The sequence below is a fragment of the Rosa rugosa genome, chromosome 5 (assembly GCF_958449725.1).
Source record: "Rosa rugosa chromosome 5, drRosRugo1.1, whole genome shotgun sequence".
NCBI classification, from domain to species: Eukaryota; Viridiplantae; Streptophyta; class Magnoliopsida; order Rosales; family Rosaceae; genus Rosa; species Rosa rugosa.
Window position 1 is genome coordinate 3,912,808 of NC_084824.1, and position 23,602 is coordinate 3,936,409.

At 37.3% G+C, this 23,602-nt stretch overlaps 5 protein-coding genes across 8 annotated transcripts; 4 read left to right on the top strand and 1 right to left on the bottom strand.

The window, feature by feature from the left end:
* Nucleotides 1–317: 317 nt before the first annotated feature.
* Nucleotides 318–5,191, top strand: LOC133708706 (mitogen-activated protein kinase 9). Of its 3 annotated transcripts, none has more exons than XM_062134208.1 (11): nt 318–712; nt 1,646–2,054; nt 2,140–2,267; nt 2,391–2,450; nt 3,035–3,184; nt 3,297–3,452; nt 3,569–3,706; nt 3,810–3,883; nt 4,208–4,309; nt 4,439–4,691; nt 4,853–5,191. In XM_062134208.1, the coding sequence occupies exons 1-11, from the start codon at nt 506–508 to the stop codon at nt 4,901–4,903; spliced, it is 1,728 nt and encodes a 575-aa protein (XP_061990192.1). In that variant the 5' UTR covers nt 318–505; the 3' UTR covers nt 4,904–5,191. The 3 variants fall into 3 exon arrangements, with proteins under 3 accessions (XP_061990192.1, XP_061990195.1, XP_061990194.1); XM_062134211.1 differs by lacking the exon at nt 318–712 and adding an exon at nt 1,043–1,066; XM_062134210.1 differs by lacking the exon at nt 318–712 and adding an exon at nt 1,092–1,249.
* A 174-nt stretch (nt 5,192–5,365) lies between these two features.
* LOC133708708 (uncharacterized) lies at nt 5,366–6,864 on the bottom strand. Its single transcript, XM_062134213.1, has 4 exons — nt 6,664–6,864; nt 6,510–6,591; nt 6,266–6,382; nt 5,366–5,707 (listed from the first exon to the last, which is right to left on the bottom strand). Exons 1-4 carry the CDS (start codon nt 6,780–6,782, stop codon nt 5,657–5,659), a joined length of 369 nt encoding a protein of 122 aa, XP_061990197.1. The 5' UTR covers nt 6,783–6,864; the 3' UTR covers nt 5,366–5,656.
* A 1,191-nt stretch (nt 6,865–8,055) lies between these two features.
* Nucleotides 8,056–9,842, top strand: LOC133708707 (serine carboxypeptidase-like 50). The gene has a single exon (XM_062134212.1). It carries the CDS (start codon nt 8,230–8,232, stop codon nt 9,685–9,687), a length of 1,458 nt encoding a protein of 485 aa, XP_061990196.1. The 5' UTR covers nt 8,056–8,229; the 3' UTR covers nt 9,688–9,842.
* Nucleotides 9,843–10,582: 740 nt separating this feature from the next.
* Nucleotides 10,583–12,148, top strand: LOC133708254 (serine carboxypeptidase-like 50). The gene has a single exon (XM_062133719.1). The coding sequence runs from the start codon at nt 10,656–10,658 to the stop codon at nt 11,997–11,999; it is 1,344 nt and encodes a 447-aa protein (XP_061989703.1). The 5' UTR covers nt 10,583–10,655; the 3' UTR covers nt 12,000–12,148.
* Nucleotides 12,149–12,287: 139 nt separating this feature from the next.
* LOC133708253 (ATP-dependent DNA helicase homolog RECG, chloroplastic) lies at nt 12,288–22,939 on the top strand. 2 transcript variants are annotated; one of them, XM_062133717.1, is made up of 19 exons: nt 12,288–13,010; nt 13,320–13,393; nt 13,557–13,639; nt 13,733–13,868; nt 14,792–15,322; nt 15,435–15,547; nt 15,842–16,070; nt 16,713–16,876; nt 17,243–17,324; nt 17,725–17,814; nt 18,072–18,305; nt 18,652–18,723; nt 18,949–19,101; nt 19,196–19,339; nt 19,695–19,853; nt 20,688–20,771; nt 21,123–21,695; nt 22,295–22,406; nt 22,502–22,939. In XM_062133717.1, the coding sequence occupies exons 2-18, from the start codon at nt 13,367–13,369 to the stop codon at nt 22,385–22,387; spliced, it is 2,967 nt and encodes a 988-aa protein (XP_061989701.1). In that variant the 5' UTR covers nt 12,288–13,010; nt 13,320–13,366; the 3' UTR covers nt 22,388–22,406; nt 22,502–22,939. The 2 variants fall into 2 exon arrangements, with proteins under 2 accessions (XP_061989701.1, XP_061989702.1); XM_062133718.1 differs by having other exon boundaries at nt 22,295–22,396; nt 22,500–22,939.
* Nucleotides 22,940–23,602: the final 663 nt, after the last annotated feature.

Consider the following 23,602-nt stretch of genomic DNA (forward strand, 5'->3'; position numbering starts at 1 on the left):
GCTTCGGAACCGGACCGAGATTCCTATCGGAAAAGCTCCGACGCTCCGGCCAAACTCCAGTATCGAAAACCCTGACGATGATGTTGGAGCTGTAGCCCGATTCGATACGTGGAGGTTAAATTGGGTAAATTGGGTTAAAAAAACTCTTAGTGGAGTAAGTGAGTAATTTTTAGCCTAAAATCGGATAAGTGGTCACGGCCCCGTTTAATAATTAATCAGGTAATAAAAAATAAAAAAATTGTTATGATAATGATAATTAGCAACTAGCAAAAGATATTAATTGATTCATTCAATTAAGGATTTATTACAACCCGATGCATTATATGATAGAAACAAACCGCCGAAAGCCAAAACCGAAGTCCCAAACAACTCACCGCAAAACACAACTGGACAGTCAAACCGTACTTGAGTCGCTACAGAGGTTTCGACATATTCCCCTTGAAACAGTAAACCAACCTCCGCTAAAACCGGGCAGTTTGGTCCAGTCTTGAATCAAGTAGATGAAATGGACGGCCTGATTCGCTGGTTCCAACGCATCGCAACTTCTTCCTCTTCTTCATCCTCCCCCGATCACCATGTACACGACGACCAGTCTCCGTCGGCGGAGGAGCAGGAGTTGACGATCACGGTGGACCTGGACATGAGTGGCCTGAAGCCGATCAAGGTGCCGATACGAACCAATCATAGACTCGCCTCCATGGACCATCATAAGGTCACCCTTACACACTCCAACTCTTCTATTATATATATATATATATATATATATATATTCTCCCTAGCTTCTCTCTGTAATCTGAGATAAGATAAGGTCCGCATTTTGAGGATTCACAGCTGCAAGTTTTATCTCTGTCTTTTATCAACTAAATATATATATATATATATATATATATATATATATATATATATATATATATATATATATATGGCGTTTCCTGGAATCTATACTTAACCCTCCTCCTCATTATCTTCATTTTCCATTGCCTTTAGTTTAATTACTTTTTGACTTTATGGTGATCACGGTTTATTCAGTTGACAAGTTCAAATCTGCACTGCTGTATATCTATATGTACATACTTATATACATACATGTGTGATCGGTGCATATCTTGATCAGATCATACGCGTTGCATTTTTTTTTTCTTTTTCTGGGTTGGTTGGAAATATCTCAAATCTCAGAGCTGAACCCATGTTCTGGGTGGTCTGATTCTTATCAGAAATACTACCAACTTTTTAATTTTAATTTTTAAAGGTAAATTATTTGCCTTTTCGGGTTTCTAAAGATTCTCTTTTCTATTCCACGCTGTGTAATCTGCAAGCTAAGATTTCAAAGTATGTGGAAGTACAGAACTTTTGTGTATCTTACTTGTTTATACAGGTTAAATGGTTTGTGAATTGGTGTTTAGGATTTGTGACTGATTTGCAAATTGATGTGGGATACTTGTTTTACTGATTTATGATTTCTCTTAAAGGTTCTACCTTTTTAGTCCTTGTTCTTCTGTTGGTTTGTAAACTTTATAGTGGCATGGATTATGATGGTGATTCTCACTTAGAATTATCAGTTCAAGTGTGCACTTTTCATTTTGTGCCCTGTTACTGCATTAGTTTCTTTTTTGATGGATTACTGATTGTAAGTTCTTCAATTCAGAATATGCTTGACAACGAGTTTTTCACCGAATACGGTGAGGCAAGTCAATATGAGATACAAGAAGTGATTGGCAAAGGTAGCTATGGTGTTGTTGCGTCTGCAGTTGATACTCACACCGGTGAGAAGGTGGCTATTAAGAAAATCAATGATGTCTTTGAGCATGTCTCTGATGCCACTCGCATTTTAAGAGAAATTAAGCTCCTTCGGCTACTGCACCACCCTGATATTGTGGACATAAAGCATATAATGCTACCCCCTTGTAGACGAGAGTTCAAGGATATATATGTTGTATTTGAGTTGATGGAATCTGACCTTCACCAAGTTATAAAGGCAAATGATGATCTCACTCCTGAGCATTATCAATTTTTCCTGTACCAGCTTCTTCGAGCTCTCAAGTATATACATACAGGTTTGACCTCCATTTTGCACTACCACTGTTTTTCCTTTTGTTTAGCATATTATGTGTCTCTGATGATTGTCTTTTCTTTTTGCAGGAAATGTTTTCCATCGAGATTTAAAGCCAAAAAATATACTTGCTAATGCAGACTGCAAACTGAAAATCTGTGACTTTGGTCTTGCTCGTCCAGCATTTAGCGATGCCCCATCTACTGTCTTTTGGACTGTATGTGTTTATCTATGGAAAAAGAGAAGTTGTGAATTGAAATGTAGCATTCATTAGCTTTTTTAGCTTCCTTTTCTATGCTCTTTGTTAATGCTAAAATTTTCTGTTTGACCTTTTTCCAAGGACTATGTGGCAACTCGATGGTACCGTGCTCCCGAACTTTGTGGTTCCTTTTTCTCCAAGGTAATTATGTAAAAAATAGCTGCCTTTTCTTGTTGGCATGAGGATATATTGTTATCTTGTTGCTTAATAATGTATCTCCCAAAGATATTTCTTAGATTGTATGGAATGGTATGTACTATGTAATCTCAAACGTTGTTAACATTCATATAGTTTTTGCAATTGACATCTATTCGAACTTCGAATCACTTAGGGAGTTGATTGACAGCTGTTCTTAATAGGTTATATTTTGAAATGTTCCCACAGTCCACAGTTTCGATGTGTAGAGTTATTAGGGGAATGGTATTATCATGTTCTTTACATATGACGAATTCAGGTACCTGAATAATACGAGTCAATAAAATTTGAATAAGCAACATTGCCTCTTCTATGGCAGACTTGGTTGGAGATGTAGTGCTAATGTCTCTCTTAACTGTAGGTTTTACATGGTATAGTACTTGTCTAGTTGTCTGTAATGAAACTTTTCCTTTATTCCTGTTTGTTAGTGTCACCTGACATTGTGTACTTGTCAGCAAAACTGAATTATTTAACTTGTATAATTTGCATTTGGGATTCTGGTTAATCATTTCGTAACATCTATTTTGCAGTACACTCCTGCTATTGATATTTGGAGCATAGGGTGTATATTTGCAGAAATGCTAACAGGAAAACCATTGTTTCCTGGGAAAAATGTTGTACATCAATTGGATCTCATTACTGATTTACTTGGCACTCCGTCTATCGAATCTATTGCAAGGGTTTGTTGCCTTTTTCCATTTATAAAATATTGTTCCAAAAGCTTTTTCCATGGTTGCCTTTTGGACTTGCATTAGCTCTTGATCACCAAGTAGGATCATCTTTATATTGCAGATTCGGAACGAAAAGGCCAGAAGATATTTAAGTAATATGAAGATAAAGAAACCAACTCCTCTCTCACAAAAAATGCCTCATGCAGATCCATTGGCTCTTCGTTTACTTGAGCGTTTGCTTGCATTCGATCCTAGAGATCGTATTTCTGCTGAAGAGGTATTATTTAGTGATATGACTGTAAGCCATAGTTTGATTTCTTATTGCATATGTTTTAACTTTATTACTGTTCATATGTTTGTATTTTCTAATAAAGGTTATTGCTTTCTTTACAGGCACTATCTGACCCATATTTTTATGGATTGGCAAATAAGGATAATGAACCATCCAAGCAGCCCATTTCAAAGCTTGAGTTTGATTTTGAAAAGAGGAAACTAACAAAAGATGATGTAAGAGAGCTAATTTATAGAGAGGTATGACTACAGTGAATGATACTCTCTTTGGTGAAATTATACTTTGCTTCTTGTTTGTTGGTAATTTCTTCCTTACCATCTACTCATGGTCTAAAGCATTCAGATTTTAGAGTATCATCCGAAGATGCTGCATGACTACCTTCAAGGTTCAGATAATATTGGCTTCATGTATCCAAGGTCAGCATTTATTACCAGCACTAACGTGTTGATGATGCAAGTGCAATGTATATGCTTATGATTGTGAGAAAGAACTCTTTCATCCTTCTAGTTTGTTCCTCAGTTTCAACTTTTCATCTGACAAAAAGTGCTTGCTTCTTAACATTGTCAAGTGAGATCAATTAGTTAATATCTGCCTCAATTTTCACGTCTGTGAGTGAGGATTCATTAATGGAATTCAATTACTCCATGAAGAACCAAATTTTGAATTCTCTTTTCCTTTAGGTTCAAACTTCTTGTCTGAGATCACTACATATTAACTTAAACAATTTTTCTGTCCATCAGTGGAGTTGATCGATTTAGACGACAATTTGCCCATCTTGAGGAACAGTTTGGTAAAGGTGACAGAAGCACTGCACTGCAGAGGAAGCATGCTTCATTACCTAGGTAAAATTTTGGACAAAATACTGTTTTTGTTGTTGTTTTTTTCCCCCCTTCTCCCAATGCTGTTCAGCCTTTTTTATTTATCATATTTTTTGTATGATCGATATGATGTTTTGCCATTCTTTTCCACAGAGAACGAGTTTGTATGGATGAGGGCACAGAGCAAAATGGCAATTCAAAAAAGGGTACCACACTCTCAGCGGGTCGTGCAGCTATTCAGAGCCCTCCAAAGTCCCAGAGGTTTGAAGTAACAGAATCTGTCTGTGAAAATGGATCAACCATACAGAATGACCTTAATAAGCCACACTATAGTCCTCATAGCCTGGTGAAGAGTGATAGCATGAGTGCTTCTCAGTGTGTCGTTGTAAATGGAAAGTACCTTGAGGTAAGTTTTGACGCATCATTAGTTAAGTTAGATGCCTGTTGGTTGTTAACAGTTTTCTTTTGTATGGCTAGTCCATTCTCATCATGATAAACTGTTTCGTGCTTAAATCTTTGAATTAAATCTACATCTATTAAGTAATCTGTGCTTGTATACCCTGGCAGAAGGACAGAATGGCAGCACAGAAGAAAGAGATGATTAAAGCGGTGTCATAGAAGATTGCCGCAGCAGCTGCAGCACCATACCTCTAGTATTATCTGATAATCTGGACTGATGGACTATCCATCTGGGGATGATTTCATTTCGTTAACTGGGACCATAATCTCCCTATTGCCTCTTATTCATAACATTCACCAACCTTTAAAACTTTTTTGTGTTGTCAATGACAAGAAGTGAAATGTCAGGGACTCTCTGTAGAAACCTATATTATGCTTACTATCATAGTTTTGAAGACCGATTTTATATTACCGCTTTATATATAATCCTTTAGTTCTGTTAGTTTACCTATTCCCTTTTCCAGAGGGGTGCTCCTACTGAAATCACTCTATTTGGAAGTTTTACTTGCTCATACTACTCCCAAAAATGATATTCGGATTGCAATTTTGTTTACATTAGGCACTAAATGGATGCACAGGCAAGTAACAAGTTAAAAGACTGCACCAATGGAAGTTTCACCGTAACAAAATCTCTTTTGGTCTGAAACTACGAAACTGGCTGGTGGCCATAGATTATGAGTACAGCAAAACACATTGTTTAGCAATAGCTTATGAAAATCACAAATTCATAATATACTGGGCCCAATGAAAAAGGGTTACAAAATGGATTACAGGAAGTTTGTACATCAATTATTATGTGCGACTTGATGCACAATTGGCATCAGATTTACTTTGAACATTACCACTGACTCTGAAGGTCATAGAGATACTGGTATAAGATCTCCTACATCATCTGGAAAATGGAATACCCTTCTAGCCACTTCCATCAAGTTGCCCAAGAGATAGAAGATGTGCCATGTATTGCTGCAAACATGTCAGTAAAAATGCACAAGTTAAACAGGCAACCTGAAGCGAACTCCTTCCTGTGTGACCTAATAAAAGCATGTTTAACACTAAACTCCTTGGAATTGTCAGAGTAATCTCTGAGGCAATGATACGTAATTGATTTGTCATCACTATTTCTATTAGAGCCATTCTTTTGGAAAATAGGTAACAAATTGCAGACAGGAATTTAAACTTTGAGAAGATTACACTGAACTCCTTTTTGATCCGTGTCTCCTTCCACTTATATCTCACCATGGCCGGTCGAAATACGTTGGTCAAATTTCACCCCAATAAGCATAGTTTGTCCAAGGACAGGAAGATTACGAATAAATTAAACAAGGAGCACACAAAACTTATACCCTAGCTGAATGCTTAGGCAACTTTTCATGAAACATGAGAGGTAGCATTTCTGAAATGCTGAGGTCTATAGTTATATATGACCATGTATTCAAATTAGTAAACATTATCATCCAAAAACCAAGCATTTCAAACTGTTCGATTGGAAAACTGGACGAACACTATCAAGTATAAACTTACAGCGTGGTACGCGTAAGGCCCTTTCCCCTGCCGCTCAAAGTGTTTAGCCATGATGCAATACTCAATCGGACCCCATTCTTCGGTTTCAAAGCAATTACCAAGGGCAGCTTTATACAACTGGAAACAAAACCAAGAGTTCAAAAATATCACATCCAACACTAAACCAATACCAATCAAATTAAACACACTCAAAACCAAAATTTTAAACCTTTCACGTTCTAAAACATTCACAGTACTCACAAACCTTAGCTTGGTCTGTCAGGAGCTCAGTTCCAGCTGGGTACGACGCATAGAATTGGTCACCTCTGGAAAACCCAGCTCTAGTTCTGCAAAACCCAGAACAACATGAGCTTCAAGACCCAGATAAGCATTTGAGCTAAAGCTTCAAAGTGGCTTACGTGTTGCTTGTGTAAGCGTAGCTCAAGACCGCTGTGAAGCAGTAGAACCCAGTATATGACACGATTCTCCGAAACTTCTGTATCTTCAGAATGTCAAGGAAGCCATTGTAGAGCCTCATCTTGGAGAGGAAACCCTTGTTGGGTAAGATCGAACATTGAGCTTGAACACTGAAATGGGCCGGCGTGGTTGTTAAGAACGTCTTATCTGGGCCTTAGAGTGGAACTGCGGAAGTGTGTCACAGTCACAGGTTTTGCCGACGGAATTTCATTATTCGTTTTATTTTGTCGATCTTTTTTTGTGGTCATGAATTTTTGTCGATCTTATCATAAGAATTCATGATATGTAATGACATAAGATTCTTATGTAATGACATATCAAAATATGTTAAACCTCGTTAGTCACTAAGTTTTTTTTGAAATTTTTCTATATCATATGTGTTTCAATTGGCAGATCATCGAAGTCTTGAACAAATTTTTTATTTTATTTTATGAATTTATCATTTTTCTTACTTTAAAAAATTGTAAAAAAAAAATTGTATCATGATTTTTGAATTCCGTTGGTTGAAGAAGTGGGTAAAAAAACTAAAAATCATTCTTTGAAGATGATAAGATTTTGGTGAGGAAATAAAAATACATAATTTTGGCAAAAAGTTGTATACTATAATCTTCAATTTTTTATGAAATTGATGTTCTAATTTAAGTTTTTTTTTTTAAGTTATGGGGGTTCAGTTTCCACGAAATTGAGAATGAACTAATTGCAGTTTTATACTAAATATTATAAATGGCCTGCATTCCTTTTAGCATAGTGAATCTTCGTGAGACTCTTTTTTTAGTATATCTCTAATGGATAAACTTCATGAGGTGGTATCAAGATACTCGAGATTCCTTGTAGCCCGAGAGGTTGGGCGTTAAAGGTGGTTAGGAGTTGGGCCCTTTCGGCTCATGGAGGTCATTCATGATGACGGACCCGTAACTGGTTTAGGTTTTAGGGAGGAGAGTGGGGAGTTCATGTGCACCACCGGTCATTCCCGTATGATGTAATTTAGATTATTATCAATAAAGGTTTCTTATTCTAAAAAAAAAAAAAACTTCATCATGTTCTTACGCCCGAGGCCATTTAGAAGAATGGATCGGATTCCTCATTTTGTGAATCCAGTTTTGATTAAGTCATTCGGCCTGGATTTTGCTTTATAAAAAGAATAGTTAGAGATGCTAGACCTTTTAGGTGGATAACATGTCTTTATCAGATGTGCTCGCGTTGTGTCAATTATTAATTAGAATCTAATTAACAAGATAAATATTAAAATCTTACAATGACATCGATGACTAAGACGATGTCATGTAATATGGAGCATTAATACATTACGTGTATTGAACTTTTGAATGACAGATGAATTTATTTTTTTAATTGTCTGTTAATTGAACAAACACGATACAACCTGTTCTTCAAAATTCTAATGACAAATGCAATCTTTATCTCCATTATAAAACTGCTGCAAATTTCCAATTATTGCTGTTTCCGTCCGTTGCGCTCTATGTAGTAGTCGTCCTTCCTAGAAATAATATATGACAGTCTTCACCTACTGTAAATCTCCAATGGAGTCAACGTCGACACCCAAGCTTCTTCTGAAGCTCACCATCTTCATCTTCATCTCTGTTTTCATATTGCTTCAACTCTTTCCCATCTCCTATCTTCATCGAGCTCCATCCTTATGGCCACCCTCCAAGTTCTCATTGTTCACTGCTCCAAACTCTCTGTTTCCCAAGGAAGCTTTGCCCACCAAGTCAGGCTACCTCACAGTCAACTCCACCACAGGCTCTTCTATTTTCTACACCTATTATGAAGCTCAGAGCCTCACTTTCCCTGACCTCTCGCAAACCCCACTTATCATTTGGCTCCAGGGTGGGCCCGGATGCTCCTCCTTGTTTGGTAACTTCATGGAGATCGGGCCTTGGCATGTAAACTTAAACCATCATCATCGCGATCTTGATCATCAACCCTTTGTGCTTGAACCCAACCCCGGTTCTTGGAACCGGATTTTTGGACTTCTTTTCCTTGATAATCCAATAGGATCCGGGTTCAGCATCGCCTCGAGCAGTGAAGAAATCCCAAGAGACCAATTTTCGGTAGCTAAACACCTATACATTGCGATTACAAAGTTTATTGAACTTGATCTAATATTGTTTAGCTCTCGTCCGCTGTATATAGCGGGCGAGAGCTATGCTGGCAAGTACGTGCCAGCAATTGGGTACTATATACTCAAGAAGAATGAAGAGTCCAATCATTTGGTTAATTTAGCTGGCGTAGCTATAGGAAATGGTTTGATAGACCCGGAGACTCAGGTGGGCACTCACGCAGACAATGCGTACTTTTCGGGCTTGATCAATGAGAAACAGAGGAGAGAGATGGAGATGTGTCAGAACGAGACAATCAGGCTAGCCAGATTGAAGCGATGGAGAGATGCGACCGATGCAAGGTACCGAGTTGTGGATATGCTGATTGACATGACAGGATTAGCCACATTGTTTGACTACTCCAAGAAAGCGCCTTACCACAAGACTCAATGGGTCACTGACTTTTTACACGATGAAAGGGTGAAGAGAATTATGAGTGTGGAGGAGTCCGCCGTGTTTAGAAATTGTAGCCATGTGGTGCAAGTTGCTTTGTATGATGATAACATGAAGAGTGTGAAGTACATGGTGGAGTTGTTGGTGAAGAGGAGCAAGGTGTTGTTGTATCAAGGGCAGTTTGATTTGTGGGATGGGGTGTTTTCGACTGCGGCGTGGGTGAAGACATTGCAATGGGAGGAGATTCAGAGATTTTTAGCGGCGGGGAGGAGGGTTTGGAGAGGGAGAGGGGATGAGCTTGCAGGGTATGTGCAGAAATGGAAGAGTTTGAGCAATGTTGTGGTTTCAAGAGCAGGGCATCTTGTGCCGGCTGACCAGCCATTGAACTCTCAGGCAATGATCGAAGGCTGGATTTTGGAAACAGGGTTGTTTAGCGACGATGAGCAATTGTTCTGAGTTGTAGAAAGTTAATTGTGCATTGGTTAATGATCATCGAGTAATTTCAGCTCGCTACCTTGCTTGTTATTTCTTTTCTTGGTCGAGAAGTATTTGGTTCTTCAAATTGTGAGTGAGGTGCTGTCACCAAGTGTCACGCACCAGAGCTTTATTTATACGGAATGATGAAACATTCGGTTCAAGTAGAGTTAATGTCTTTATTCGCTCACTTTTAACATAAATTTTTTGACAAAACCTCTCAAAAGCTTCCTATGCCCCATGACTAATCTCTCGGCGCATGTAAAATGCTCTAACTGTATATTGCAGCACAATGTCGGACTACTTTGATAGCTTCATGAGTCACACAAGGGTAGGAGGTTTCTAACATGACACTTAACCAGTAGGTCACTTGCAATATCAGATAAAAAAGATTGGAACTAAAATATAACTGTTTATTAAAAACAAGATCTACAAATAACAATCACAAAAATGAACCAATGTTCTGAAAAAAAATAAAAAAGAACAATAATGATGGGGAATCATGACAGAATGAGTTAGCTTGATCAATATTGATTGGAATGGAATATAATCGGATAAAAACTGGTGTGTTTGGTTGGAATGGAATATTGCCTACTTATGTTGCTCGCGTTTCTGTATTTTAATCTTTCTGGTTTAAGATGTACGTTTTAGGGGAGTTACTTTGTTACTTTGTTGTTGTATTTGTTTCTTATCGAAAGAAAAAGACCAATAATGATTGAGAATCATGATAGTATCAGTTTGACCACTATTGATTGGAGAAAACCAAGTAATGTTGAATGCAATTTGACATCATCTATAATTTTGTTCGGGTATATTTGGCGCCTTGTTCTCGATGAAGAACCCAATAACACTCACGTCTCCACTTTTAACATGTAAAGCACAGTTACTTTATAATCTTATCATCACACTCCAACAAAGACAATTCAACGTTGTACACTCCAAAGTCTACAATGGAGTCTACACCCCAAAACCTCCCCTGCTTCTTCTTCTTCTTCTTCTTCTTCCTCCTCCACCGCACCACAGCCTCATCACCGCCGCCTCTCTTCCCCAAACAAGCCCTCCCCACAAGGTCAGGCTACCTCCCAGTCAACCCCACCACAAACTCTGCCATATACTACACTTTCTATGAAGCTCAAACCCCAATCTCACCTCTCTCACAAACTCCACTCCTCATTTGGCTCCAGGGCGGCCCCGGCTGCTCCTCCATGATCGGCAACTTCTTCGAGCTCGGTCCCTGGCGCGTCAACTTCCACAAGCAACCCTCCGAGCCCCTTGCCTTGGAGCCCAACTCTGGTTCTTGGAACCGCATTTTCGGCTTGGTTTTTCTTGACAATCCTATAGGCACCGGATTCAGCATCGCTGCGAAGCCCGAAGAGATACCAACTGATCAGTTTGGAGTTGCAAAGCACTTGTTCGCTGCGATCACCAAGTTTGTTGAGCTTGATCCAGCTTTTAAGTCGAGGCGTATTTACATTACTGGGGAGAGCTATGCAGGGAAGTATGTTCCGGCTATTGGTTACTACATTTTGAAGAGGAATGCCGAGTTAAGTGAGTCTAAGCGTGTGAATTTGGGCGGTGTTGCTATCGGAGATGGGCTAACAGACCCGGTGATTCAGGTGGCTACTCATGCTGCGAATACTTACTTCTCTGGTTTGATCAATGAGAGGCAGAAGAGTGAGCTGGAGGAGCTTCAAGTTGCGGCGGTGAGGTTGATTAAGGCGAGGAATTGGAGTGAGGCAACGAATGGCCGAAACAGAGTTTTGAGGAGGTTGCAAAATATGACAGGGCTGGCTACTTTGTATGACTACACAAAGAATGCCGACTACGAAACCAGTTTGGTTGGGGAGTTGTTGAGCCATAAGGAGGTGAAGAAGGCGTTGGGGGTGTCGAATGTGTCCATTGTTTTTGAGGAGTGTAGTGATTTAGTGGGAGATGTGTTGCACGCGGATGTGATGAAGAGTGTGAAATACATGGTGGAGTTTCTTGTGAAGAACAGCAAGGTGTTGCTGTATCAAGGGCAGTATGATCTGCGAGACGGTGTGTTTTCCACCGAGGCTTGGGTCAAGACCATGAAATGGGAAGGGATACAGAAGTTTCTGTCGGCAGATCGGAATGTGTGGAAGTTGGGTGGAGAAACTGCTGGTTATGTTCAGAAATGGGGGAGTTTGAGCCAAGTTGCGGTTTCAGGTGCTGGTCATCTTTTGCCAACTGACCAGCCATTGAGAGCTCAAGCAATGATTGAAGACTGGGTTTTGGATAAAGGGTTGTTTGCCAATGTTCAAGAGGCTATATAATCTGTCATCACTATGTTCTTGAACATATATAAGAGTTGGTACTTTGTAATGTTCATTGTTGTATCACTATTAGAATTTGGGGCAGTATTCAGGTTAAGCTTACCTCATAATTATTGAATAAATCAATCCCTTTCTATTTATGATGATCATATGGGTTTAAATAGTTTCTAGCCTCTAATCTGTTACATGAATATGTTCTAAAAGTTTTGCCCAGAAAATTAATTAGTGACCATCAAAGACTGGAACTTTGGCCTATTCTCTGGCTTAAAATTCCACTGAAACTTCATCTATAAAGGTTTTACTAAATCCCAGAATTCTGGCTCTCAATTGGGTATACATGCATCAATGTCCAATGTAATATACAAACCAGTGACTGATAAAATTTGTTGAAATAAATAGTGCCTCTAGATAAGAAAAATACCCAGAATTTAAAATGTAATGGCTAATGGAGGCGGGTTTGTGAAGAGAGAAAATGGGAAGGGAAAAGAAACCTGGAACTTATTTGGGTTATAGGCCCTCCTAAGTACCAAAGCTCCAGTTCCACAACCCATTAAGCACATAACCCGTACTATGATGCCATCGTCAAAAAGACTTGATCTTTAGGGCTTGAACGGCAGGGAGTCCTGTAGAAAACCTACAAGCAAAATCAGAGCCAGTGATTCTTACGCATAGATGCATAAAGCTCTGCCCTTTTGCCTCGGCCCTTATTATAACATTCAAATCTGAAGCAACTAAGAAAAAAACTGGGAGAAGGAGGCTATATGAAATAGAGAACTTCGCAGTTAAAACCCTAGATTAGATATAAGCAGCAGCTACCACTTCAGCTATTTATAGCCACTGAAACAGGGCCAGAGCCAGATCAGGCCCATCAGAGTCCTCATCAGGCCTGGGCCCAAAAATATGAAGAAAAGGATATCCCAATAGGTGGGAAGTTGAATTTGTGTCACCGGAGCTTGTTCTAGCGTTTCTGGGTGTTACTGATTTTACAGAGCATTGAGGATTGAGCAATAGGTACTTCCGCAACTTCCCTTTTGTGTTTGGTTTCCATTTCCCAATAGAAAAACAAGCGGTGGTGTTTCAGTTCAGCCCAAAAGCTACAAGCTTTGATTCCCAGAAGTTGCCCATTAGTTTCTTTCTTTCTGTATCTAATTACATAATCGCTATGATTTCATTATTTCCAGTTCAGGTAGCTAAAGAGCTCTGTTTTGATTGAGAAAGGCTGATACTTGTTAGTAGTGTTGAAAATGTGAGTTTTGGAATCAAGCAACTGAAGCTGTCTTACTAATCTTGTGCTGTGTATGCATTATCATTCTTGTGCAGGTTTGATGTTTTTTGTTAGTTAGGCATGTCCTGTTTATGCAGTAAGTATGGCACTGGCAGTTTCAGCTGGCATGGTATGTTTTAGTTGCCTCCACTAGAAACCCCGTCTTTCTGTAATTGAAAAAAAAAAAAAATCACCTTTCCTTATTTCGAGTTGTTTAGATTTCACTGTTGTTCAATAAGATGTTACGAGTTTGGATATCTAGCGAATTGAAGTTTCCAACCTTTTGTTTTCAGTGTTTCGGTGGAAATGGATTGAGAAGTGCAATAGCTTTTGAAGCTGAGAAGGGATATCGGAATGCATTGGGTAGCAAAATGAGGTTTGTTTGTTCTTCGCAACTTGATAGTCTGTTGACAAAAAGTATGGTAAATGATTATGTGATGCATAATTTGCATGGTAATTTTTATTGCAGGTTCAGTACTTTTCTCCTTTCCAAAGTATTGAAATTATGTTCTCGATCAAAGCATAACTTTGCTAAGAGTATTTTGGAGGAGGCAGATAGTTATGGCATAGCAAGCATCTCAGATCGGTCAAAGTTGCTTAACAAGGTATCCTTCTGTCAATAGATTTTTGATTCTTCTGAACGTTTCTGTTTTGTATGCATAATATTGAATTCTGATGAGAGGCTTGCTGTTGAATACCCATTCCCTGGCATAGCTTTTCCAGTTGGAACTTGTAAGTTGTAACTAAGCTGTCACTTTGTTGAGATAAAGAAATGATTAAAAGTAGTCAGCATATAGGATCCTACTTCTTATATGGTATCAGCTATATGGTTATGAAGAGAATGCAGCTCCTTACATTATTGGAAAGTGACTTCTAAGTGAGCTATTTCAGGTCATTGACTTCAGTACACAGTTTTGGAGAATATTTGGCTCATTCAGGCTTTGGTCTCTCACAGTTGGTCGCCATTTGAAATGATGCTTGCGTTGATGTCAGTGATAGCTTGTGTATTATGAACATACATGACTTTTGTCCTGTAGTTACTTCTTGTCATTTCTCTATGTCTCAGTAGGACGATCCTCCTCTTTAAATATATTATTATCATGGTGATGCTCTCCTATATTAAAGTATGTAGAAGCATGTTTAATATGAGCTGTGGTAACATGTCTATTGTACTTGCATTAGTAGATTGTCTTTTGTGAAGCCCTAATCCCCTGGTGTCCTGGATCTCTCAAATCCATCACTGTGCATTTTAGAACATGATTTAGTATAAGGAATGCTGTAAGGAGAAAATAAGTGATATAGCTCATGTGCACCCCGAATATGCTTTTCCAATTTTTGATTATTTCAGAATTTGGTTTCGTTATAACTATATTTTTCTGTAGTTTTGCATTCGAAGAATTTCGCTTTTGGTGAGGCATTATTCATGTGTCCTCCAAGTTGTTCTCTAGTCGTCTATCTTTATGACTGCACTATTGCCTTTATATAAGTTTACTGTAGTTCATATTTTGGTCTTTTTCCTTTCTTTTAGGTATCTGTTTTGATGGGTTATGATGGTCTTCATGATTTAATTGAGAATGAAAGAGCTGAAAAGCATTATGGTATGAATTTTAAAGATGCAATGGATGATTTTGATGCCTCCTTTGTCTGCAAGAGATTTCCATCAATCATTTTGGGTGATTCCCCTCCGGTGGAATTGTATGATGGGACTGCTAATTTCTTTGAAAAAATGACACTTTTAACAACTCAAAGTCCTGAAGGATTTCCTTCTGGCTCTACGGTTGAAGAGCAGGAGGGAGATTATCTCTATGAAACAGGGGATTCTCTGTATCCTGCGTTTCCAAGTGAAGAAACTTCCTTGTTAACAGATGATCAGTCCACGACTTTGGCTACTGAGAGATACTCATATCAACCAGTTCCTGTGGAGGAATCTTCTAACAAAGTTTCGCATAAATCACAAAAGAATGTGCCTGATGAGGTGTTCCTGGACAATTCTATCAGTTGTATACCTGGAATAAGTAAGAAGCGTCTCAGTCAGCTAGAAAATTGTGGCTTTCATACGGTGAGTTTTTGGAGATATATTAAAGGAAGCGTCCCCATTTTCATTGAAAATTAAAAGGAAAAATGCCTTAGATCGCATCTTTTCTCTGTCACTTTTTTTTTTCTCTATATAGGTGCGGAAATTGCTGCACCACTTTCCTCGGACCTATGCTGATTTACAGAATGCTCAAATTGACATAGATGATGGACAGTACTTGATTTTCATTGGAAAGATATTAAAATCAAGGTAATTAATTTCTGCCTGTAGTTAACTTTACATACGAAAATAATCTATCAGCAACTTTCCTGTTAAGATATACAAGCGGTCTGAAGTTTTTGTCTTGGTATACGAAATAATTTGATTGGTGATATTAGTATTGTAATAGGCACTCTATGTCCTCACCTTACCAATTGGGTGAGCGAAGCACTGAGGATATAATATGACATATTCTAAGTTACTTGACTAGTTACACTGCTTGCTTTGCTTCCTAGCAATTAAGCAATGGAAGTTTCAGTTTTGATTATTCCTCTTATCTTCCAGGGGAATCAAAGCTGGTACTTCTTTTTCAATTGTTGAGGTTGTCGTGGGTTGTGAAATTGCTGACAATAAAATAACCGAGCATAAGGATGATTCTACCGATTGTAGAAGGAAGACAATATATTTGCATCTGAAGAAATTTTTTCGTGGTACACGTTTTACTTCTCTACCGTTTCTTAGAATAGTTGAGAAGAAGCACAGAGAGGGAGACTTTGTATGTGTTAGTGGTAAGGTATGTTTATTGGTTTTCTTGCTTGTTCAGTACCTTTTTTTATCTTTTGATCTTGTTTGGTACTTGCAAGGACTTCAATGTGTTCTATTGGTATTGCATACGCTGTTCCTTACAACATAGAAATGTGGTTTTCATTCTGGTACTTGATTATATAGTCAATTATGATTAAGATAAAAAATACTGTTCAAGAAGGAATATCTTTGTTTCTTTTGGACACCTATTTACTTGAAGCTGGTCCCTACTGGATGGAATCTGACAGAATCTAAGTCCTCAGTACAATGATTTTGTTTCTTGTTATTAATAAATATTGATGTATTTGCGGATTGCTTTTTGCATTTTCATAATGCTATGAGAAAACTGATTGCCTACAGTCATGTGAATTGCATTGAAGACCTTTTGACTTGTTAACTTTTCCTCACTGATTAGTGCCTTTTGCAGCACCTTTAGTTCCATTTGATATGCAATTATATAAATGGCTCGCCTCTTCATGTACTGAAAATTATTAATGATTGATACATTGATACATTGATACCTCTTTCTATGGAATGCATCAAATGTTATCTTAAAGATATTATCCCTCAGTTTTCAGTTTTCTAATCTTAATCTGGAGACCTGTACTGATGACGGTGCCGTTTACTATAGGTGAGGATAATGCCTGCCAAAGATCACTATGAAATGAGAGAATATAATATTGATGTCCTTAAAGATGAAAATGACTTGTCTTTTCATGCAAAAGGGAGGCCATATCCTATATACCCTTCAAAAGGAGGCTTAAATCCTGACGTTTTGAGAGATATCATTGCAAGGTTCGTGCCTGCTATATTTTCAGTACGTTAATTTTTAACATGATGACACAACTCCTCCCTTGCAGAGTGAGATTTACAAATTTTTAATGTTCTTACTCTAAGATACTTTAGGCTATTTGATCTCTTCCTTATAAATTTGTACTATTTGCATTAGTTTCTGGATGAATGGCTGGTATGCTCAATCTTCTTGTAGGCTCCATTTATGTTTTGATATACTATGTAAATAACTCTCCTCTTTTTAAATTATGGGAATTGCCTCTTGGTTCTTTCACTTATGAATTTGCCAGTATTGGATGAATTGGACAATTGCTTTTTAGTTTTCTCTAAAACTAATAACGTAAATCTGTAATGTGTTACCTATTCCAGAGTTGTACAAGTTTTACCTATCAATATTGATCCTATTCCTAAAAGAATCACTCTGGAATTTGGGCTGCTCAGTCTTCATGATGTAAGCACCTTTTCTCTCATTCTTATTATGAAGCTTACTTGTAAAGTTGTAATCTATAGCTTCATAACTAAGTCATGGTCACTTATTAATTTGATAAAAAGCTTTGGAACTAAAGTATGTTATTTTTCATATGTTTTTCAACCAAATCACTAAAATATTGTGGTTAGCTTTAATTTTGTCTCATTGGTTATATCATCCTTCCTACAACTATGTAGTTTTTTTTTTCTTTTGTGCCAAATGGTGTTTAATGTACTCAGAGCATAGCATGCATCTCCATCCACCTCACTTTGTCTCGGTGTGCATAATTTTTGGTAGAGCTATATTTGCCTCCTTGGTGTTCTTTTGATAACTGTCTTGTACAAAAACAATAAAATGAGCAATATGATTGTTAACAATACAGGCTTATACTGAGATTCACCAACCGAAGAGTATGAGTGAAGCTGATTTGGCTCGGAAGAGGCTAATATTTGATGAGTTCTTTTACCTTCAGGTAATGTCGATTCAAATTGTTCTTAGTTGTTCTCTTAATATTAAGCTTACAAATTTCTATTATCTGTGACCACTTTTGCTATTGTGGAATGTTTCCATCTTATTGTGACCATACATACTATTGTATAATTTTATATGATTTTTGTTGTTTCTAAGTTCATTCTAAATTCCTATTGACATTTTTAGTTTTTGCAAATTGGGCTTTCTTATTATGCAATGATCAAGAACTGAACTGACCCAATTATAATCACCTATCAGCTAGCGCGCTTATACCAAATGCTTGAAGGGCTTGGTACACAAATAGAGAAAGATGGATTGCTAAATAAGTATAGGAAACCTGAATCAAGTGCTGCTTATATGGAAGACTGGTCCAGTCTTACCAAGAAGTTTCTAAAAGCTCTTCCATATGCCCTTACGGGTAGTCAGCTCACTGCTGTTTCAGAAATTATCTGGGATCTCAGGCAACCAGTTCCAATGAATCGGCTTTTGCAGGTTTTAATTCTTGATTACAAGATTATTTTCAGGTTTAGTACAACTAGTAAATATATGTTAATTCTGATTCTGATATTGTAATTCTAAATCTTGATCTGAATCGACTTACTGCACTTAAAAAGTCTTCATATTATGTAACTGGAGTTAGATTATGTATACTATATACAAGAGCTTACCACGTGACTACGTGAGGACAAGATACTTGTTAGCTTATGTTCAATACAATTTTAGGCCAAGACTTTTACACTAGTTCTTTTCTCTCTTCTAATTGATGTGGCATGCACAGTAGATATATTCGAAAACTTAATATTCTTGGTTGATAATATGCTGTTTTATATATTTTCAGGGTGATGTTGGCTGTGGTAAAACTGTAGTTGCTTTTCTAGCATGCATGGAGGTAATGGGCTCTGGATACCAGGTTGGACTTTTGAAAACTTTTCCTTGTCATTCATGTTTTTCTAGCAATTACTTTATACAGTTAATAAATATGGTTGTCCAATGATAGGAGTCCATTTAATTGAACATCAATTACTTTGATTAATTTCAAACCTTTCTTCATTCATATTCTCAAATGCATTATAGTTATTATCACTTGTTCATAGCAGAATAGATTTCTGATTGTTTCTCTTTATTTTATGTATAGGCAGCTTTCATGGTTCCTACTGAGTTGCTTGCCGTCCAGCATTACGAGCACTTGAAGAATTTGCTTGAAACTATGGAGGATGTTGAGTGCAAACCTTCTATTGCCTTACTAACAGGATCAACCCCATCAAAACAATCACGGATGATTCAAAAGGCAAGTAATAACGTCCAGTTCTGTTGTTTTTTTTGGTTAAATAAAATGTATTGGTAATTTGATAATAACTTATTGTGATGTTATGGATCATCAGAGTCTCCAGACTGGAGAGATATCAATGGTCATTGGAACGACTAGTTTAATAGCTGACCGTGTGGAGTTCTCTGCATTACGGATTGCTGTGGTGGATGAACAACATCGTTTTGGTGTCATCCAGAGAGGACGGTTTAACAGTAAGGTTGTCTATTGGACTAAAAATGTTGGTCATGTTCTGTGAGGCTGTAGTACTCCATGTTTATTTTGTCTGCTAACTTTGTTACAATTTGAATATATATAACAAATGCATGATTAGTTCTTGTTGATATTTTTGTGGAAAATCATTGACACTAATTTTTTTATTGAAGAGGTTTTGTTATTGATAATTGGTAATGCTAAGTTGAGGCAAACTTTGGAGCTTCTAGTTGGTATGGATTAATCGAACATTTCTTCTAGGATAGTAATAATGTGGCATTAAGAATCCATTCCTTTAAATGTGTTCCTTTTTATCCTAAATTCAATTTATATAAAGCTAACAGAGGCACTATTCCCTGCAGCTATACTATACCTCCATAATATCTAACATGCTAGCCACAAACTCAGATGGGACCTCCAAAGGTGAAAAGCATATGGCTCCTCATGTTCTTGCCATGTCAGCTACTCCGATCCCAAGGACGCTTGCTCTGGCTTTATATGGGGATATGTCATTAACACAAGTATGCTTGCTTCTTGCTGTTCTTTCATGCTCGTTTACGTTGGAACAAAGATCTCCCTCACTTTTGTTTTTCTTTTATCTACATCTGAATTAAGTTCACCCGCAACCCAAAAAAAAAAAAAAAAAAATCTTTAGAAATCTGATTATTTTAAAAATGTTTATCTTCAAGGCTTAAAAAGAATGGAAATGATAGAGTTATTTCATTTTGCAATCAAATTGTTATTATCTTAGCTTTCCACATCCTAGAAAGTTAACACAGAAATAAATATATTTCAAGTTTAGTAATTCTAACCAGTGGCGGACCCAGGATTTTAATCTTCTGGGGGCGAGGTTTTTTGTTTTTGTTTTTTTGGCTAATGAGGGATGTGAAAACACCAAGCTAAATTATGTGTATGAATACATATAGAAAAGGCAGAGTTCTGTGTCCATAAGAGATGTGATCGTAGTTATACTCTTTAATTCATATAGAACAAGATTGTAGTTAATTATGACCAATTAATGTATCAAAGCCAGACTAATTTCTTTAAGTGGGGGCTGACCTTGATATTTTATTATACTTTTCCATAGCATGGCAAGTAATTATGTATGTAATCATGGGGGCAGAATAATTCTATATATGTAGTTATGTATGCAAACGTTTGGTGAGTGATGGCGGCAGCCCCCATTGGGCACAACGTAGGTCCTCCAGTGATTCTAACCTTTTTCTGTAACAGATTGAGTGCTACATTTCACGTCCAAAATAAATAAATAAACGAGTGCTACATTTGTACAGAATTGATATCCTGTAAACTGAATGTTCTCTATTCCTCTTGTTTCTACTTTCTTTAAATTACAGATAACAGACTTGCCACCAGGAAGAATACCAGTGGAGACATTCATTATTCAAGGAAATGAAAATGGGTATGAGGATGCATATGAGGTGATTGTCCTTGATTTAAACCCGCAACAAGACTACCAATAGATTTTCTTTTCTTATAAACAAATCTGTTCCAGTTTAAATAAATTAATTGATATTTGAAAAATAATAAGCCATTACTGCATACAAGGATTTCTTGGTAGACTGGATATTTAAAGCATAAGAAAGAGAGTGAAAATTCATCATAGATATATAGCTAAGGCTGCTAAGCTCATCATTCTGGTTGTCACTGTTACTTAGATGATGATCCTTGATGTATTTATTATTTTTGTGTTGATTAGAATTATTAGAATAACTAGAATTTTCTAGTTCCACCTTTTTTAGTATCTGAGTAATATATATAACATGTAACAGATGATGCTTGATGAGTTAAAAGAAGGAGGCAAAGTGTATCTAGTGTATCCAGTCATTGAACAATCTGAGCAGCTGCCTCAACTCCGTGCAGCTTCTGCGGATTTTGAAGCTATATCTCATAGGTTTCAGGGCTACAGCTGTGGATTGTTGCATGGAAAAATGAAGAGTGATGAGAAAGATGAAGCACTGAGAAAGTTTAGGTCTGGAGAAACAAATATACTTCTTGCCACACAAGTAATTGAGATTGGTGTTGATGTCCCAGATGCATCTATGATGGTTGTTATGAATGCTGAGAGGTTTGGGATTGCTCAGTTACATCAGCTTAGAGGACGAGTTGGACGAGGTGTGAGAAAGTCTAAGTGTATACTGTTAGCATCTTCTGAGAGTAGCCTACCACGGCTGAAGGTCCTTGGGAAATCATCAGATGGGTTTTACTTGGCGAATATGGACCTTCTTTTACGTGGACCTGGTAACTTGCTTGGCAAGAAACAGTCGGGACATCTTCCAGAGTTTCCTATTGCAAGATTGGAAATAGATGGCAATATCTTACAAGAAGCACACCTTGCTGCTCTGGTAATTAGTATTCCTTTATTGCGCATTTTTATCATTTACTTTTGTGATAAACTTTTTTTGGTCAATGACTTCTGTGATAAATTTGGTCATCACATCTCTTACATTGTTTCTATATTTCAATGAGGTATTAGTACAAATGATAGTTCATTTGTTTTTTAAATTTTGGTGTCTATGCTGCAAATAAGTTTGTATTTCTGCAAAAGTACCGTCTTATGAGTTTGTGTCTGCATTGTATATTCTTGGTTTGGTTCTGCAGTACATGATGGTCATGTATTGTTTGGTCAGAAGTAACTTGGCCTATTCATGTCTCATTTTCATGTGGTCATACAGAGCTGTATTTTTTAGGTTTTAACTGATCATAGTATATATTGTCCAAAAGAAAATTGATCATAATTTTTCAGAACACAAAATGATACTTTTTTGGTTAAGTTAGTTTATCATTACATACCTTTAGTACATTTCCTGTGTCGATAAAATTTCATTTCTGAAATCCACAAAAGAACTGCATTTCTTTTTTATTCTGCAAGTCCAGTTTGGTGATGTTTTGGTTCATGTAGTATAGTTTATGCAAGGTGTTTTTTTTTTTTTTTTTTTCACAGAAAATTTTAGGTGATTCTCATGATTTGGAGCAATTCCCGCTGCTCAAAGCAGAGCTTAGCATGAGACAGCCTCTGTCTATTCTGGGTGACTGAGGATAGCCAAGGGCCCGAGGTAAAAATCTAAAAGCCGGGATCTTGTACGGTTGTTGTACTGATTACATCTTCACTTTTTCTGTTTATTAACCCCTTCTCTGATTATGCTTTTAGGTACCATATTTTTTGTACATCAAAGGTTCACTAGCTTTGATGTTTCTGTGCAATTCTTCGTGATGGTAATTCCAACAACAACTTAGAGGCTGCACTTGTATATTTAGAAAATACGGGTACATAAGAACACAGGAGCTTGTAGGTGCTGATGTTAGAGGGTTGGGTTTGTTGGAACCAAATAAACTTCTTGAAGTTTAATTGGGCGAGCACTTGGTATACTTGGCAAGTCATCCGCAGAAGGGGCCTTTTTACATCTAAGGATGCTTAAAGATGATGAATTATGTGGCTACTGCGATGTCTAATGTTTAATTTTTTTTTTTCGTTTCATTCTTGTATCTGAAACCTGTAGGTTCAACAGAACAGAATACCTGACCAAAAATGACGAGAAGGTCTTGTTGTATGTACTGTGTCTTAAGGATAAACTCATTAAAAATTCAATGCCCCCGCCTTTACTTCTTTGCCCTGAACTAACTTGCTGATCATAATACGCGTGCCAGTGAGCTGATCTATCTTATGTCTAATGCATGGCAACTTCATTGTTTCTTCTGATATGTGTTGAATGTCAAACTTATGACTTTTAAGGTTGTCAAAGTGATAGTAGGTGAAACTCTGAATTGACTGGAAAAACTTGCTGTTTTCTTTTTCTAATAACAACCATTTGACTATAAATCTTTAGTTACTTCTCGTGAATCTCTGAGAAGGTTTTGGGTTGGGTTTGACTGGTAATCAAGCGCAGGTACAAGTACTAGGTAGTTCAAGTCATACAGTCTTCCAGAATAATAACTGTATAATTCGCTGAATTACGATTTCTCTATTTTCAAAGATGATGATTTTCGGGGAATAATATGTGACCACAAATTCAGAAAAAAAGGTCAAATGATGTTATAATGAGCTGCTTTGAAGAAAAATATTTCTGGATTGAGGAAATCTTTGCTGTCGGATTCGAACAACATGATAGGAAAACAATTCGTGCGCACTTTCATCATTCGTTTATGCAAAAACCTTGGATTCATTGCACACACTTTTACATCATGGACTTGATGCACGATCTTGATTTGTTCTCATTTACATATGTTCTATGAATCTATAGGGCATAAACTC

Coding starts and splice junctions, on each gene's coding strand:
- LOC133708708 (XM_062134213.1), bottom strand. CDS start 6,782: ATGAGGCTCTACAATGGCTTCCTTGACATTCTGAAGATACAGAAGTTT. Junction 6,592..6,663: donor TACGCTTACACAAGCAACAC/GTAAGCCACTTT, acceptor TGGGTTTTGCAG/AACTAGAGCTGGGTTTTCCA. Junction 6,383..6,509: donor TCCTGACAGACCAAGCTAAG/GTTTGTGAGTAC, acceptor TTTTGTTTCCAG/TTGTATAAAGCTGCCCTTGG.
- LOC133708254 (XM_062133719.1), top strand. CDS start 10,656: ATGGAGTCTACACCCCAAAACCTCCCCTGCTTCTTCTTCTTCTTCTTC.
- LOC133708707 (XM_062134212.1), top strand. CDS start 8,230: ATGACAGTCTTCACCTACTGTAAATCTCCAATGGAGTCAACGTCGACA.
- LOC133708253 (XM_062133717.1), top strand. CDS start 13,367: ATGGCACTGGCAGTTTCAGCTGGCATG. Junction 13,869..14,791: donor GGTCAAAGTTGCTTAACAAG/GTATCCTTCTGT, acceptor CCTTTCTTTTAG/GTATCTGTTTTGATGGGTTA. Junction 19,854..20,687: donor GGGATATGTCATTAACACAA/GTATGCTTGCTT, acceptor TTTAAATTACAG/ATAACAGACTTGCCACCAGG.
- LOC133708706 (XM_062134208.1), top strand. CDS start 506: ATGGACGGCCTGATTCGCTGGTTCCAACGCATCGCAACTTCTTCCTCT. Junction 2,268..2,390: donor CATCTACTGTCTTTTGGACT/GTATGTGTTTAT, acceptor CCTTTTTCCAAG/GACTATGTGGCAACTCGATG. Junction 3,884..4,207: donor ATTGGCTTCATGTATCCAAG/GTCAGCATTTAT, acceptor TCTGTCCATCAG/TGGAGTTGATCGATTTAGAC.